Genomic DNA, 15,092 nt, shown 5'->3' with positions numbered 1-15,092 from the left:
ACGACTTGAGCAGCAGTGATATTTGGGACAGGTGGGCAGAGCAACAGAACTTGGGCTCAGTATCTTTCTATATGATCAGGTGATCTCTGTCAGAGATTTTCCTATCTAACCTGCTCTTAAAAATCTCCAGAGATGGAGACTCCACAACCTCCCTGGGCAATTTATTCCAGTGTTTGACCACCCTGACAGGCAGGAAGCTATTCCTAATGTCCAACCCAAACCTCCCTTGCTGCAATTTAAGCCCATTGCTTCTTGTCCAATCATCAGAGGGCAAGGAGAATATTTTTTCTCTCTCCTCCTTGTGACACCCTTTTAGATACCTGAACGCTGCTATCATGCCCCTCTCGGTCTTCTCTTTTCCAGACTACACAAATTAAAGTTGAAAGATGCCCAGTCTTAATCGGAAGGCTTCCAGAAATGGAGAACCCCCTCCCCAACTTCTTTTAGGAGGTTGTTCTAGTGGTTAATAGTCACCCTCAACGAGAAACATTTGTGCTTAATTTATACCTGGAATTTGTCTGACTTCAGATTGTAGCTTTTAGTCTTGCTCTGTCTTTCTCTGCAATCTTAGGGTGTGTCTAGACTACATGCCTCCGTCGACGGAGGCATTTAGATTAGACATATCGGCAAAGGGAAATGAAGCCGCGATTAAAATAATCGCAGCTTCATTTAAATTTAAATGGCTGCCCCGCTCTGCCGACAAACAGCCGATCAGCTGTTTGTTGGCAGATCTGGGCAGTCTGGCCACACTGTGGTCACAAGGAAGCCTTTGTCGACCGGCACAGGTATGCCTCGTGAAACCAGGTTTACCTGCGCCGATCAACAAAGGCTCCCTTGTGACCGCGGCATGTCCAGACTGCCTCGATCTGCCGACAAACAGCTGATCAGCTGTTTGTCGGCAGAGCAGGGCAGCCATTTAAATTTAAATGAAGCCGCGATTATTTTAATCACGGCTTCATTTCCCTTTTTCGAATAAACTAATCTACATGCCTCCGTTGACGGAGGCATGTAGTTTAGACGTACCCTTAGAGAGATACCTGGCAGCTGGGATTTTTTCACTGTAATAAACTCATCACCTCTTGAGCTCATTGTCGGTAGCTAAGGTGACTGAATTCCCTAAGTCTCCTACTGTAAAGCATTTTCTCCAGGCGCTTAGTCCCTGTTGTGGGTTTTCCCTGAAAATTCTGTTTTTACTGGTTTAGCTGCTTCTGGTTTTGGTCCAGGAAGAAAGGACAAAGTGCAAAGGGCAGAGTGGCGGTGTTTGTTATTACCGATTGTTTCTACATTGCTACACGGGTGAATGTCCTGTCAGAGAAGTGAACGATATGAAATCTGCCCCCCTCCCCAGGAGGCTTACCATTTATCTGCTGGAAGTTTGGGAAATAAATGCTTTGAAAAGGTCCAACACTTGCAATGCACTAGCTATTATGAAGTACAGGTTTGTAGATTTCACAGACTGAAACAAAGTGCAAGATTTGGGCATCATGGGGTGATCTTGGTAACTTTTGCAGGTATAAAATGTGGGCAGCAGAAATTATAGTCCAGCAGAGGCTCTGCAGCAGAAAGAACCACTTTATTGAGGACAGAAAGAAATGCACCACAACTACCAAACAGCACTTACCTATACATTCAGTTACTGGCAAAACTATTATATTGGTGCCATCTGGTGGCCAGCCAACAATATTACAAAAACAATAATTCAGAAGCACGGTGCCCGTGCACACGTGCAAAGGAGAGCACCACAGAACACACTAAAAGGCTAGCTGTCAATCATACCCATTCTAACTTGTCCATTCCTGGGCTCCATGGCCCTCACTAGTCCCGCTCCTGTGTGCAGCTGTGTGTGCCGTTCTTGAGCGCGCATGTCTGTCCAGTCTCACAGGCCACGCTCTGACACACAAGGGTGCTCCTGAGGGTGCAGGAGCACCTCTCGGTGCAGTTGGCAGAAATCACATTCTCCATTGACTGGGGAGAGAGCAAGAGTCAAATGGGAGGCATCAGACTTTGGACTCCTGATTCCCAGTCCATCCCACCCCTTCTGTGAGCCCCCCAGGAGCCCCCTCCCCTCCCAAAGCTGACAATAGAACCAAGGAGTCCTGACCCTCAGCCCTGTGGCTTGCCCACTAGACCAACCTTCTGAAGATGGCTAGTTGCCAAGGACACTGTTCTTTGACTGAGCCTGTTGATTTACATCAGCCTGGGCTCTGGAGGCCACACTGTGTGCGACAGTCAACATTCAGCTCCAAAGAGATGGCTGCAGGCCCGCAACAGGCAGTGGGTGAAGGGGGCAATTGCCCAGGGCCTGGAGATACAAAGGGACCCGGAGCTCCTGGCTGCTACCGCTGCTACAGTGGTGCGGTGCTCCGAGCAGCACTGAGGGCTGCCTGGGGGAGGTGTGGTGCTCTCTGGGCGGTGCTAAGAGGGCCCCAGCCCTGCCCCTTCCACCTGAGGCCCCAACTCATCTTGGGGACATGGAGCAGGGCCTGTCCCCTGGCTTGCCCACCAGCTGGGCAAGGCTGTTGGCCCCATTGTATGTCAGAAATGGCTCTTTGGTGCCTGAAAGGTTTTGTTTTAGCTCAACTGCTCAAACTGGCAGCCAGGACAAGTCTGCACTAGGCCCAGGCCCCACTGTAACCAGCAGAGCTTGGGGAGAGTTTGCTGAATTAATAATTTATTTGCAAAAAATGCAGCGGTGGGTGCCCTGGAGCTGTTGGGAAATGTGGGGCGAATTGGACACAGAGTTCTGGGCAACACAACTCAACAAACCAAAACACGGAAACATCGGATTTCAGGCTTTTCAAAATGCGACGTTTTGACCTGTCATTCCGAAGCGCCATTTCGTGGAGATGTTTATGTTTAAAAGGCTAAGCACAGCCCAGCCCCCGGAATGCTTTGGCTCCCCCCAAATAACGGTTTTCTCCAGTTTTTCATTTTGGCAGGAGAGAACAAACCGTTTGATCGGAAACAATTCTCCCCCACCCCGCCCAGTGATTCTGTCAGTTATTTGCTCAGCGTTAGTTGCCCGCCCCCCTACCTTGATGTATCTCCCGTCTCTGAAGCAGCCACAGCTGTCCGGAAACACACAATCCTCCCCGTCAAACAGCAGCCTGTTGTCACACTGGCAGCCCTCGAAACACCTCCCTGTGCACTGGGGTGAACGGGCCAAGCCGGCGCAGGTGAAATCGCAGGAGTGGGTGCAGAGGTCGTAGTGACTCTTAGCAGGGCAGCTGAGAGCTAGAGGAGAAACAAGCCAGATGCAGAAATCCATAACCCACAAGCCCTGCCATAGACACTGCCCTGGTTAAGTAGGGGCCCCACACTTGGTGCCGGTTTCCTATTAAGCAATACTTGTTCCTGCAAGACTGTGCATGTAGGGACAAGCAGGCCAGGCCAGGCCTCCCAAATGGAGCACTGAGCAGCTGGGACTCGAAAAGGGATCTGGGCTCACCGGGGACACAAACTTCCAGAGCAAGGCAGCATCCCTCGGATGTCAAAATGGAGAGCAGGGATTAGACGCAAGAAGGGGATTTTATGTCTGGATTAGACACTAGAAGGTTGGCTGGTGTCGCTTGGGTCCTTAATTTAAATACTTTTGGTTTTTCTTCATTTCGGTCATTGCTTTGGGGTGGGGCTAGGGATGAGGGGCTCGGGGTGCAGGCTGCCCTGTGGAGAGAGCACTGCCTCAGCCCTCTGCTCCTGTGAGAAGCAGGGCCGGCCCACAATATTTTGGCATCTGAGGCAGGGAGCTCAAATGACGCCCCCATGCCCCCTCACTTGGGCCAAAACTTTGAAAGGTCTCAATTCTGCCTCCTTCCTGTTCTACTCCTCTCATGGGGCTGCTCTGCTACCTACATAGGCACCAGCAGCTGACACAATTTTTTACACTCTGGGTCCTAGTGGTGCCTCCCCATAGTCTGGTATCTGAGGCGGCTGCCTCAGTTCACCTCATGGTAAGGCCAGCCCTGGTGAGAAGCGCTTCTCCATGGCCTATGCAGCTTCAGCAGGCACAGCCGGGGAAGGGGTGCATGTCCCCGAGATGGAGGACCGACAGACACACAAATAGACAAACTCTCTCAAATATAAAAAGTCTCAGGGTCCGTCTACACTACATAGATGATCCAAGCTGCCGCTGTTGATCTTCCAGGGTTTGAATTAGCAGGTCTAGTGAAGACAACTAATTCGAACCGAGAGGGACACTCCAGTTAATGCCAGTTTGTCCGCTTCCACGAGGAGCAAGGGAAGTCAAAGGGAGAGCATTTTCGCTTCGACTTCCTGCAACGCAGAGAGCACCAAAAGTTGAGTGAAGGTACTTAGAGTTCAGCTACGCAATTAACATAGCTGAAGTTGTGGAGCTTAAATCGACCTTAGCCCCTAGTCTAGATGTACTCTCAGGCTGTGTCTACATTGGCATCCCTTTCCGGAAAAGGGATGCTAATGAGACACTTCGGAATTGCAAATCCGCGGGGGATTTAAATATCCCCTGCGGCATTTGCATTTACATGGCTGCCGCTTTTTTCCGGCGCACGGTTTTTGCTGGAGAAGAGCGCCAGTGTAGACGCGATTTTCCGGAAAATAAGCCCTTTTCCGGAGGATCCCTTATTCCTACTTGAAAGTTATACTTGAAAGTAGGAATAAGGGATCCTTCGGAAAAGGGCTTATTTTCCAGAAAATCACGTCTAGACTGGCACTTTTCTCCGGCAAAAACCCCGAGCTGGAAAAAAGCGGCAGCCATGTAAATGCAAATGCCGCGGGGGATATTTAAATCCCCCGCGGGATTTGCAATTCCGAAGTGTCTCATTAGCATCCCTTTTCCGGAAAGGGATGCCAATGTAGACACAGCTTTCGAGAGGTAGCTGTGTTAGTCTGTAACTTTAAAAACAACAAATTGTCCTGTGGCATCTAAGCCCTGTTCTACACTAGGAGGTTATTTCAAAATAACCCCACTTATTTTGAAATAACAAGGGGAGCGTCCACACTGCCAAGCCCATTATTTCGAAATAAGGGGCTGGTTATTTCAGAATAATACTCCTGCTTCCCATGAGGAATAACACTTATTTTGAAATAGCATTAGTGTGGATGCTCCACTGCTATTTCAAAATAACAACTCCCTAGAGCCATTCAAAGTAATTACTCCCCAGGGCGTCCTAGGGATCTAAGTTGTGGTAGCGCGTCCACATGAAGGGAGCCTGCCTTGGACTAATTGCGAGGCTTCCCTGTAGTGTGGACACACTATTTCAAAACAGTTATTTCGGGAGTTATTATTTCAAAATAACTTATTTGAACTACCGTTATTCCTCCTGCAAGGAGGTTTAATGGTTGTTTGAATTAGGAGCTTTAATTTGAACTACCTAGTCCATGCTGCGTATAGCCATGGGCAGGTAGTTCAAACTACGGGGCATTTAAAAATGACGGCACCTGGGAACATGCAAATAAAGCCCGGGATATTTAAATCCCGGGCTTCATTTGCAAGTTCGAATGCCTACATTAGCCACCGTAATTCAAACTAGAGACTAACCAAAATAGGTAGGGTCACGAGCTTCCATGGATAAACCCCACTTCATCAGAAGAGCTGGAGTGGCAATGGCAGAAGCCAAGATCTATATAACAGCAAAAGCATTCACCTCTCAATTGCAGGACCCGTGCTAATGAAGCTAATTCAGTGGGCTGGGCAGGACACAGCTCCTCTGAGGAAGTGGGGTTTACCCATGAACGCTCATGGTCCCAGATATATTTCGTTAGTTTCTAAGGTGCCACAGGGCTTCCCGTTGTCTCATACAAAGTATCACGAGTGACTGGCCTCCCCATGGGAATCCCTGGGTGAAATGAAAAGTCTTGTGATTGACAGGGCAGACCCCTGCTGGCCTGGGCTCCTATCAGTCTCTGTTAGCTGAAGTGGGAGCACAGTGGGTAGAAGGCCCCAGACCCAAAACCTGGTAGCCAGGCCTGTGTCACCACCGCCAGGGTGTGGGGTGGGGGAAAGGAGCACAGCCCTGGGGGTCCGAGGGCTCCCGGCTGCTGCTGCCACTCCCTTGACCTGAAGGGCTGGTTGGGGGAGGCCAGCCCCCATCCTGCCCCCCTTTGCCAGAGGCCCCGCCCCTTCTGGGGGCCGGCGCTGCCCCCCACCTTGCCCAGTAATTGTCAGCAGCGCTGACGGTGATGGCCGAGGAGCGAGTCCTCGGCAGTTCCCAGCAGTGCCTGGCCTGGTGAGCCGGTTGCCATGCGCTGGGTGACACGCAGATGGGCACAGCAGGGGCATGGCTGTGCCAGGCAGCCGTGGGCTGCAGGTTGCTCTGGGCACTCACGGCAGAAGGAGGCCGTTCTCCAGGCTCTGATCTTGGCTCCGGCAGCTTGGCAGGCGGCCGCGTAGCCCTGCAGGCTCTGACAGAGGGTCTCTCCCATCCCGTTGGCGGTGCACATGTCATAAAGGCAGTGGCTGAAGTACTCGGCAGGGCTGACCAGTGAGTGGCAGTCTCTGAAGGGACCTGAGGCGGCTCTGATCAGCCCACAGGAGCTCTCCGCCTGGTACGGTGCCATCTGGGCCACATCACATGCCGGGCACCTGCCATTGCAGCCACTGGAGCACGGGGCACCGTCTACCTTCCAGGCAGCAGGGAACAGTTCCCCGCTCCGGGCCCAGCTCCTCCAGGGCAGCAGGAAGTCGTCACTCTTGTCCCCATTGAAGTTGCCGCACAAGCCGCACACGTGTCCCCTGTAGGCGTGGGGCACGGACACTAGGAGGTAGGAGGCAGCGTCGTAAAGGACCTGGAGGCCAGCGGCAGACTGGAGAATGATGTTGTTCCCCTCCTGATTGATCAGAAGTTTCCCCTCATCCATAGCCAGTGGCAGGTTGCAGAGCTCGCCGTCCACCTGCACCAAAGAGAGGGAAATTCACCTGTGCTAGCGGGGGCAGCTCTGCACCTGTGTCCTGGGGCCGTGCGCACGCACAGAATCACCAGTATTGTCAGCACTGCACGAGTCAGCGGAGTGCCACCAGCCTCAGTGGCGTTACGGTGGAGCCACACTGGCCTGCGGAAGTGGTGTCAGAATAACTCCCGATCCACACTGGCATCACGGGAGTGAGTCTGGGTTTACACCGGCTTCCCTGGAGTCACACCAGTTTTACTGGCATCGAAAGAGCCATTCTGGATTTGCACGGAAGTCAATCGATTTCCATGTGTACAGGTGTGAGCAGAATCTGGCCTGGAATTAGGCCATGTCTACGCTAGCACTTATGTTGGGAAAACGTTTTTCTCCCAAAGATGTGAGAAAATACTCCCGGGAGATGTACGTTTTGTCGGCATAAGAGCATCAGAACATAAGAACGGCCGACTGGGTCAGACCAAAGGCCCAGTGTCCTGTCTGCCCACAGTGGCCAGCTCCAGGCACCCCAGAGGGAGTGAACAGAACAGGGAATCACTAAGTGAACCCTCCCCTGTTGCCCTTTCCCAGATTCTGACAAACAGAGGCTGGGGACCCCATTCCTGCCCAGCCTGGCTAATAGCCATTGATGGACCTAACCTCCATGAATTTATCTAGATCTTTTTTGAACCGTTATAGTTTTGGTCTTCACAAACTCCTGTGGTAGGGAGTTCCACAGATTGATTGTGTGTTATGTGAAGAAAAACTTCCTTTTGATTGTTTTAAACCTACTACCTAGTTATTTCATTGGGTGACTCCTAGTTCTTCCTTGTTCACTTTCTCCACAGCAGCACAGGACAATGTCTGCAGGAGAGCGTCCGCTCACTGAGCCGGTGTCATTACCACGGCTACCTGGCATAGCCTGTAAGCATAGCCATGGCCTTACAAACCCTTCCTGCCCTGCTGGGGCTTTGAGGTCACCGGAGCTGAGCTGACGGACCCATTGGACCTTTCATTCGCTCTCCATGTTCTGAACGGAATAGACTTGAGCTCACTGGGGGACATTGAGGGCCGATGCCCTGGGCTGCCCCGAGAGCTCAGGGTCCACAGCGAGTTGGCGGTGGCTGGGAGAGCTGCCCTGTGACTGCCAATCATAGAGGAGACTTCAGATGCCACCAAGATGTAACTGCAATGCAAACTTACCGTGACCCTCCACTTCCTCCCCCTCTCCATGGTGATGGAGTAACCATGGATGGAGACCGCCACTGTCCTCACTTGAGCCCCGTAGCCAGCACCCACGCTCTCCTTCCCCACCACCACGGAGAAGTTTGCCAGCTCGGCATCGCTGCTGCAGACTCTGGCTAGGGTGTAGGTGCAATTGCCATACAGGTCAAAAGCCTGTCCGTCAAAGGTCAGGTAGTGGGAATAGCCGGACATGGTGCATCTGCCTGCGGGATAGCAGCCCAGGACTCCGTTCTCCACCCGGCACTGCTCGCTGGCTCCACATGAGGCCTCCTGGCACTCGACGACCCCGCTGTCTTGGCACCGGCACCACTCCTGGCAGGAGGCGCTGGGGTAGAACTCCTCTCCCCTCCGGTAGTACCTGCCGTGGTGCACGCAGCCGCACTGCGCGATGGGGACACACTGGTCTCCGCTGAGGATGAACCCAGCGTCGCAGAAACACCCTTCAGCACAGGGGGCGTCGCAGCCATCCGGTGCCGAGAGGCCATGGCAGGTGGCAGGGCAGCCGTTCCCACAGAGTTCGTAATGGGAGTTCCGGGGGCAGGTGAGGCCTGCAGGAAGCAGAGGGAAGGGGCACAAGCAGTTGAGAGAAAGCTTGTAAAATCACTGAGCGTGTCAGAAAGAAAAATGCCCCCCAAACAATTGCCTGTGAGTTTCAAGCATTTTTTATTCTATCCATTTTTGAATGTTTTTTTTCTGTTGATATTTTCATTTGCTTGTTTCCAAAATTGATTGCTTTCTGAAAACAATATTTTCTGCTTGGAAAAACAAAGGGATCAAACCTCTCAGTGGAAAAGCAGTTTCTGTGGGGCTCAAGGACTCACATTCTGCCAAGCGGGGTGGAGACAGAGTAAGATAAAGAGGGAGAAGATTATAACCATTAAAGGGAATACGAGAAGGACAATTTAATAAGGCCAAAAGAGAAGAAAAAAGGGCAACTGCAAAATTCAAACACCCAGAAGGAGGACAACCAAATCATGAATTTTGAAGGAAAACAAAATCAGAGGAGGCTAAGAATTTTCCATAGGCATATTTTGCTTCTGAAAAATGCTGTTTTTGTTATAGTGAAGCTTTCTGTGGGAATCTAACAGTTTTGATTCCTATATAACTGCCCTGTGCCTGTAAAAATCAAGGGTTGTATCAGATACAGTGTCTACTACAGACGGCTTAATCAGGAAGAACTAGACAATTAGCCCATCATAACACGGGATTTTCAGGTCTCTCCTCCACATCCGTCTTCTCTCCTGAGCCTCTGGTCTCTCGCTCCGTCTCTCGCTCTCTCTCAGCTCTCCTCCACTTTCTGCCTCTCCCTTTGTCTCTCTCTTTCTTTTCTCCCACTCCTGCCTCTCACTCTCTCTCCGCTCTCCTCTGTCTTCATCGGGGATACATGCTTGTCCAGGCCCCACCTCCTGGGCGTGTATTTCACAGCCCCGCCACTCTTCACCTCCCGCCGTGGCCCTCGGCAAGAGGGCTGAGGCGATGACTTTCACGGCCAGGGGGCGGGGCCTGGAGCTGCTGTCATGCTGCACGTTACCGCCCCGCCTCCCTCCACCTCCCGCTGTGGCGCTCAGCTGAGTTCTGCGCCGCTCAGCCGGGCTGCCACGGGGGAGCAAGCGGAGCCAGCGGCCGTTTGGGCTCTCTCATGGCGGCTCGGTTGAGTGGTGCAGAACTTAGCCGAGCACCACGGTGGGAGGCGAGGTGGGGCAGGGAGGTGACGTATATGGTTGCCAGGTGTCCGGTTTTCTACCGGACAGTCCAGTTTTCGGGCCCTCTGTCCAGGAAAAAAAATCAGAAAATACTGGACATGTACAATGTCAGGTATTTTCTGGTTCTCTGGCTGGGTGCCAGATGGAAGCCTGGCGGAGGCGGGGGAGTGGCTGGGAGGGGGGGGCGCGATAGGCACTGGGAGGCTCTAGCTGCCTCTGGGAAGCAGGGGAAGCTCTGTCCCTGCTCCTGAGGGCTGTTCCGGCGCGTGCTGGAGCCGCAGCTGGACTTGCTCACTGGGACCATGAGCGGGGCGGGCAGTACCCTGGGATCTGCATGTGCCCGGGTGAGTCTGGCTCCCCACTGGTCGATTCCCTTTCCCTGCCCCCCACCAGCCAGTTCCTCCTCCCGATCTCCCACGGCCAGCCTCACTGCCCCCGACTCCCACCCCCGACCAGCTCTGCTTCCCACTGGCGAGCCCTGCAGCCTCCGACCCTCACCCCCAACCAGCTTTTCTTCCTGCCGGCCAGCCCCACGGCCTCCAACCCCCACCCCCAAACAGCTTTTCTTCCTGCCGGCCAGCCCCACGGCCTCCAACCCCCACCCCCAACCAGCTTTGCTTCCCCCTGCCCAGCTACGCTACCTCTAACCCTCCCCCAGCTCTGCTTCCTACCCCCCTCCTTCCAGCCAGCCCCACTCCTCTCCCAGCTGGTCCCTCCCCCCTCCCGCCCCCGATCAAGTGTGTCCAATTTTTTTTACCCTACCTGGTAACCCTACTGATGCACATGGCCAGTGGGTGAGGCCGTGTACGTCACCACCTCGCCCCCTTCCCCTCCCTCCGTGGCACTCGGCTGAGTTTGGGCCACACAGCTGGGCCACCGCGGAGGAGCAAGCAGTCGTTTGGGCCTCACAGACCCCATGCAGCACCCCTGTGGGGAGCGCAGGGAGCACATGGGGAGCACGGGGCCCAAACAGCCGCTTGCTCCCCCGCGGCAGCCTGGCTGAGCGGTGCAGAACTCAGCCAAGCGCCACAGCGTGAGGCAACAGCGCCCCCCAGAGATGACTCCTAACGCTACAGCATTATAGAGTCACAGGCATTGGGCTACTATATATACGATGGGTGCAAGAGGCTTTTTCCAAACCACTAACAAAATCTCCCGAAGCACAGGACTAGTTGGTGATGGAGATTCCAGCTACTCAGACATCTGTTGGGAAAACAACACAGCGGGGCGCAGATTATCCGACATTATCTTGGAATGTACTAGAGACCCTGTTTTATTTCAGAAGGTGGAGATGGTTACTGGGGAGAGGCTGTTCTAGATTTGATTTGGACAAATGGGTGTGAACTGGGTGAGAATTTGAAAGTGGAAGGAGCTTGGGTGAAAGTGCCAATGAAATGGTAGAATTCATTATTCTAAGGATTGGTAGGAGGGGAAACAGCACACTAAAGACACTGGATTTCAAGACTTTCACACACTCCAGTAGTTGGTAGGTAAGATTCCCCTGGGAAGTAAGAATAAGGGGGAAACAGCTCAAGGGATCTGACATTTTAAAAAGAGATTTCATTCAGAGTATAAAAGCAAACAGACTGACTGTGCAGGAAAGATAAGCAGCGTAGACAGACACAAGCCCTGGCTGAACCAGCAGATCTTCAATGATCTGAAACTCAAAAAAGAGTCCTACAAAAAACTGCAAAGGATGACTATGAACAAACAACACAGGTACGTAGGGGCAAAATTAGAAAGGCAAAGGCACAAAACAAACTCAGTCTAGCTAGGGACATAAAGGGAAACAAGAAGACATTCTACAAATACATTAGAAGCAAGAAGACCAAGGACAGGGTAGGCCGGCTATGGAATGTAGTGGGGAGTGTGTGTGTGTATTGGAGGGGGGGGGGGGGGGGGGGGGGGGGGGGGGGGGGGGGGGGGGGGGGGGGGGGAAGGGCAGGGAGGTAGGGTAATAACTGAAAATGTGGAACTGGCAAAAGTGTAAATGACTTTTTTGTTTGTGTTTTCACCAGAAAGGTTGGTAGCAACTGGATGACTAAGATAGCGAATGCCAGTGAAAATGCTGCAAATCGGAGGCTAAAACTAGGAAAGAACAAATTAAAAATTACCTAGACATGTTAGATGTTTTCAAGTCACCAGGGCCTGATGAAATACATCCTAAAATGCTCAAAAAGCTGACAGAGCCATTAGTGATTATCTTTGAAAAGCCATGGAAGACAGGAGAGATTCCAGAGGTCTGGAAGGGCATGTCTACACTAGGAAATTATTTTGAGATAACTAAATTTGACTTAATAACTCCCAATTTTAAAAAATCAAAATAGCATGTTCCCACTACCGGGAAGCCTCAAAATTAGTCTGAGGCAGGCTCCATTAATATGGATGCTTATTTGGATTTAGAGCCCCAGGAATCACTGGGAAATAATTAGGTTGTATTACTCCGGGGAGTGGTTACTTCAAAATAGTGGCACCAAAGCATCTGCACTAACATTAGTTTGAAACAACTATTTCAAAATTAGCATTAGAAGAAGTGATCGATGTGATCTATCAACATTAGCAAGTCTTGTGATACTGTCTCCTATGATCATCACATAAACAAACTCGGGAAATGCAACTAGATGGAGCTACTATAAAGCGGGTGCAGAACTGGTTGGATAACTGTTCCCAGAGAGTAGTTATCAGTGTCAAACTGGAAGGACATTTTGAGTGGTAACCTTCAGGGATCAGTTCTGAGTTCTGTTCTCTTCAATAGCGTCATCAATAATTTAGACCAGTGATGCTTAACCTTTATTCGTTCGGGTCCGTGAAAATGTTGGTTGAGCAAAAAAACCCAAACAAACAAACAAACAAAAAAATGGTGGCCAGCCCCGCATTGCGACCCCTCAGGAAGACAGCCACGACCCCCTTGGGTTGGGCACCACTGATTTAGACAATGGCATTGAATACAGTTACAAAGTTTGCAGGAGGTACCATGCTGGGAGGGGTTGCAAGCACTTTGGAGGATAGAATTAAAACTCAAAATGATCTGAATAAAGTGGAGAAATGGTCTACAGTAAATTCGATACAATGCAATTAGGACAAATGCAAAGTACTCCATTTGGTAAGGAACAACCAACTGCACACACACAAAAGAGAAATGACATAGGGGAAAGTGCCACAGAAAGGTATCTGAGAGTCATCATGGTGAATCACAAGCTATAGATAAGTCAACAAGCATCTGATGAAGTGGGTCTTTGCCCACAAAATCTTATGCTCCAATAAATCTGTTTGTCTATAAGGTGCCACAGGATTTCACATTGTTCCTATATAAGCAAACAGTGTCACACTGCTATAATAAAACACAAACTCCATTCTTGGATGTATTAGCAGGCGAGTTGTAAACAAGACCCGAAAAGGAATTCTGCTCTACTCTGCGCTGATTAGACCTCAGCTGGAGTATTGTGGCCAGAACTGAGCACCACACTTCAGGAAAGATGTGAACAAATGGGGGAAAGTCCAGAGAAGAGCAACAAAAATGATCAAAGGTCTAGAAAATATGAGCCATGAGGGAAGACTGAAAAACAGACAAGACGGAGAGAGGCCAGGATAACGGTATTTAAAAGGTTGTTCCATGGAAGTGGGAGAAAAATTGTTCTTAACTTCTGAGGCCAGGAGAAGAAGCAATGGGCTTAAACTGCAGCAAGGGAGGTTTAGGAAAACGTCCTGTCAGGCTGGTTAAGCACTGGAATAAATTGCCCAGGGGCTGTGGAATCTCTGCCACTGGAGATTTTTAAGAGTAGAGTAGATAGACACCTGTCAGAGATGATCTAGATCAGGGGTCCTCCATCTGCAGCGCAACCCCCTTCTGACAAGAAAAATCACTGCCTGACCCAGGAGGGGGATCTGAGCCCTAAGCCCCCTTGAGCCCTGCCGGCCCGGGGTGGGGAGGGGCTAAAGCCTGAGCCCTGAGCAGGAGAGGCGATAACGGAAGCCCAAAGGCATCAGCCCCAGGGAAGGGACCTGTCACTGGTCCCTGCTGCCCAGGGCTTCAGCCCCAGGCCTGGGGCTCTGGTGTCAACTTTGGCTGCAGGCCCCAGCAAATGTAAGCCAGCCCCATGATGCCAAGGTCACAACCCACTTTGGGGTCCCTGCCCAGTTTGAGATAATCCTAAGTCCTGCCATGAAGGCAGGGGATGGGTTAGATGACCTCTCGGGGTCCCTTCCGTCCTACGATTCTTTGAGCCCGCTCCCCTTCAGCGGCTGGTGATGGAACCAGCAGTCCTGATTCTCAACCCTTGGCTCTCCCCTGTCAGTGCTGTGGCTACAGCCCAGCATCGCAGCCCGCACTGCCTGGCTTGCACCCTCTAGGCCTCAGCTAGAGGCTGCTTTAAGGAGCCTTGGTGTCAGGTTTTCTCTCCGCCCCCCCATTAGTGTTTGTCCCCAAAGAAGAGCCCAAGTTACCGCAGAAGCTGTCAGTTCTCCAGGGCTCTGTCATCACCCCAGCAGCCTGGCAGGCCGCGGCGTAGCTGGTGAGGGTCTGGCACACAATGGCCTGCTGCCCCTTGAAGAAGCAATAGTCATAGATGCAGTCTTGGAAATAATCCTCAGGAGGCACTTTGTGGTGGCAATCTCGGAAGGGCCCGGCCGTGTCCAGGATCATCCCACACTCTGTGCGGATTCGCCGCTGGTGTCTCTGGACAGCAGCTAGGTTGGAGCACTCTGGCTTCTCAGGTTCGACGCAGCCCAGCGTCTCGGCCACCCGCCAGCTCTGCCCGAAGGCTGTTGCATTCGGGGCCACCCTGCCGTCCCTCATGGTCTGCTCATCTCGCCGGTCGCCATTGAAGTTCCCACAGAGCCCACACAGGGCACCGGCGTAGGTGCTGGGGGCAGTGAGGGTGACCCGGCTCTGCCAGTCGAAGGCGGCAGTGAGATGGAAGTCGGTCCAGATCGTTGCCTCCTGGCCTCTCCGGTACATGGAGATTCTGCCATCGTCCGTGCTGTACGGCAGGTTGAGGAGTACACCATTCATCTGTGAGCAATGGGCAAGGGACCAGTGAGAGTGATAGAGTGACTTCATCCTGCAAGGCCCTGCTGAACCTTTCAGCAATGGAATGCAGCCACTTCTGGGGTGGGGCATATTTAACAGCCATGCAGAAACACTGCCTGGGGATCACCCACCCAGCACTGAATGCAGCCACCCCTGGAGTGGGGCATGTTTAACAGATGCGCAGAATCACTGCCTTGACTTCACACAATATGCACTGAAATGCTCAAGGCTCATAAAATCAAACCATGCTTGAAGGC

At 52.0% G+C, this 15,092-nt stretch overlaps 1 protein-coding gene across 1 annotated transcript in view; it reads right to left on the bottom strand.

The window, feature by feature from the left end:
* Window positions 1-1,553: 1,553 nt before the first annotated feature.
* LOC102448482 (IgGFc-binding protein-like) overlaps window positions 1,554-15,092 on the bottom strand; it is a 32,867-nt gene continuing 19,328 nt past the window's right edge. The window contains exons 7-11 of the mRNA XM_006122204.5: window positions 14,250-14,817; window positions 8,062-8,651; window positions 6,303-6,867; window positions 3,035-3,234; window positions 1,554-1,965 (exon numbers count right to left, since the gene is read on the bottom strand). Coding sequence (XP_006122266.5) covers window positions 1,816-1,965; window positions 3,035-3,234; window positions 6,303-6,867; window positions 8,062-8,651; window positions 14,250-14,817 — 2,073 coding nt within the window. The 3' untranslated portion in view covers window positions 1,554-1,815. The remainder of the gene's footprint in view (window positions 1,966-3,034; window positions 3,235-6,302; window positions 6,868-8,061; window positions 8,652-14,249; window positions 14,818-15,092) is intronic.

Source organism: Pelodiscus sinensis, chromosome 22 (genome assembly GCF_052426305.1).
Source record: "Pelodiscus sinensis isolate ZL-2025 chromosome 22, ASM5242630v1, whole genome shotgun sequence".
Classification (NCBI taxonomy): domain Eukaryota; kingdom Metazoa; phylum Chordata; order Testudines; family Trionychidae; genus Pelodiscus; species Pelodiscus sinensis.
This window is presented reverse-complemented; position numbering and strand designations above follow the sequence as displayed.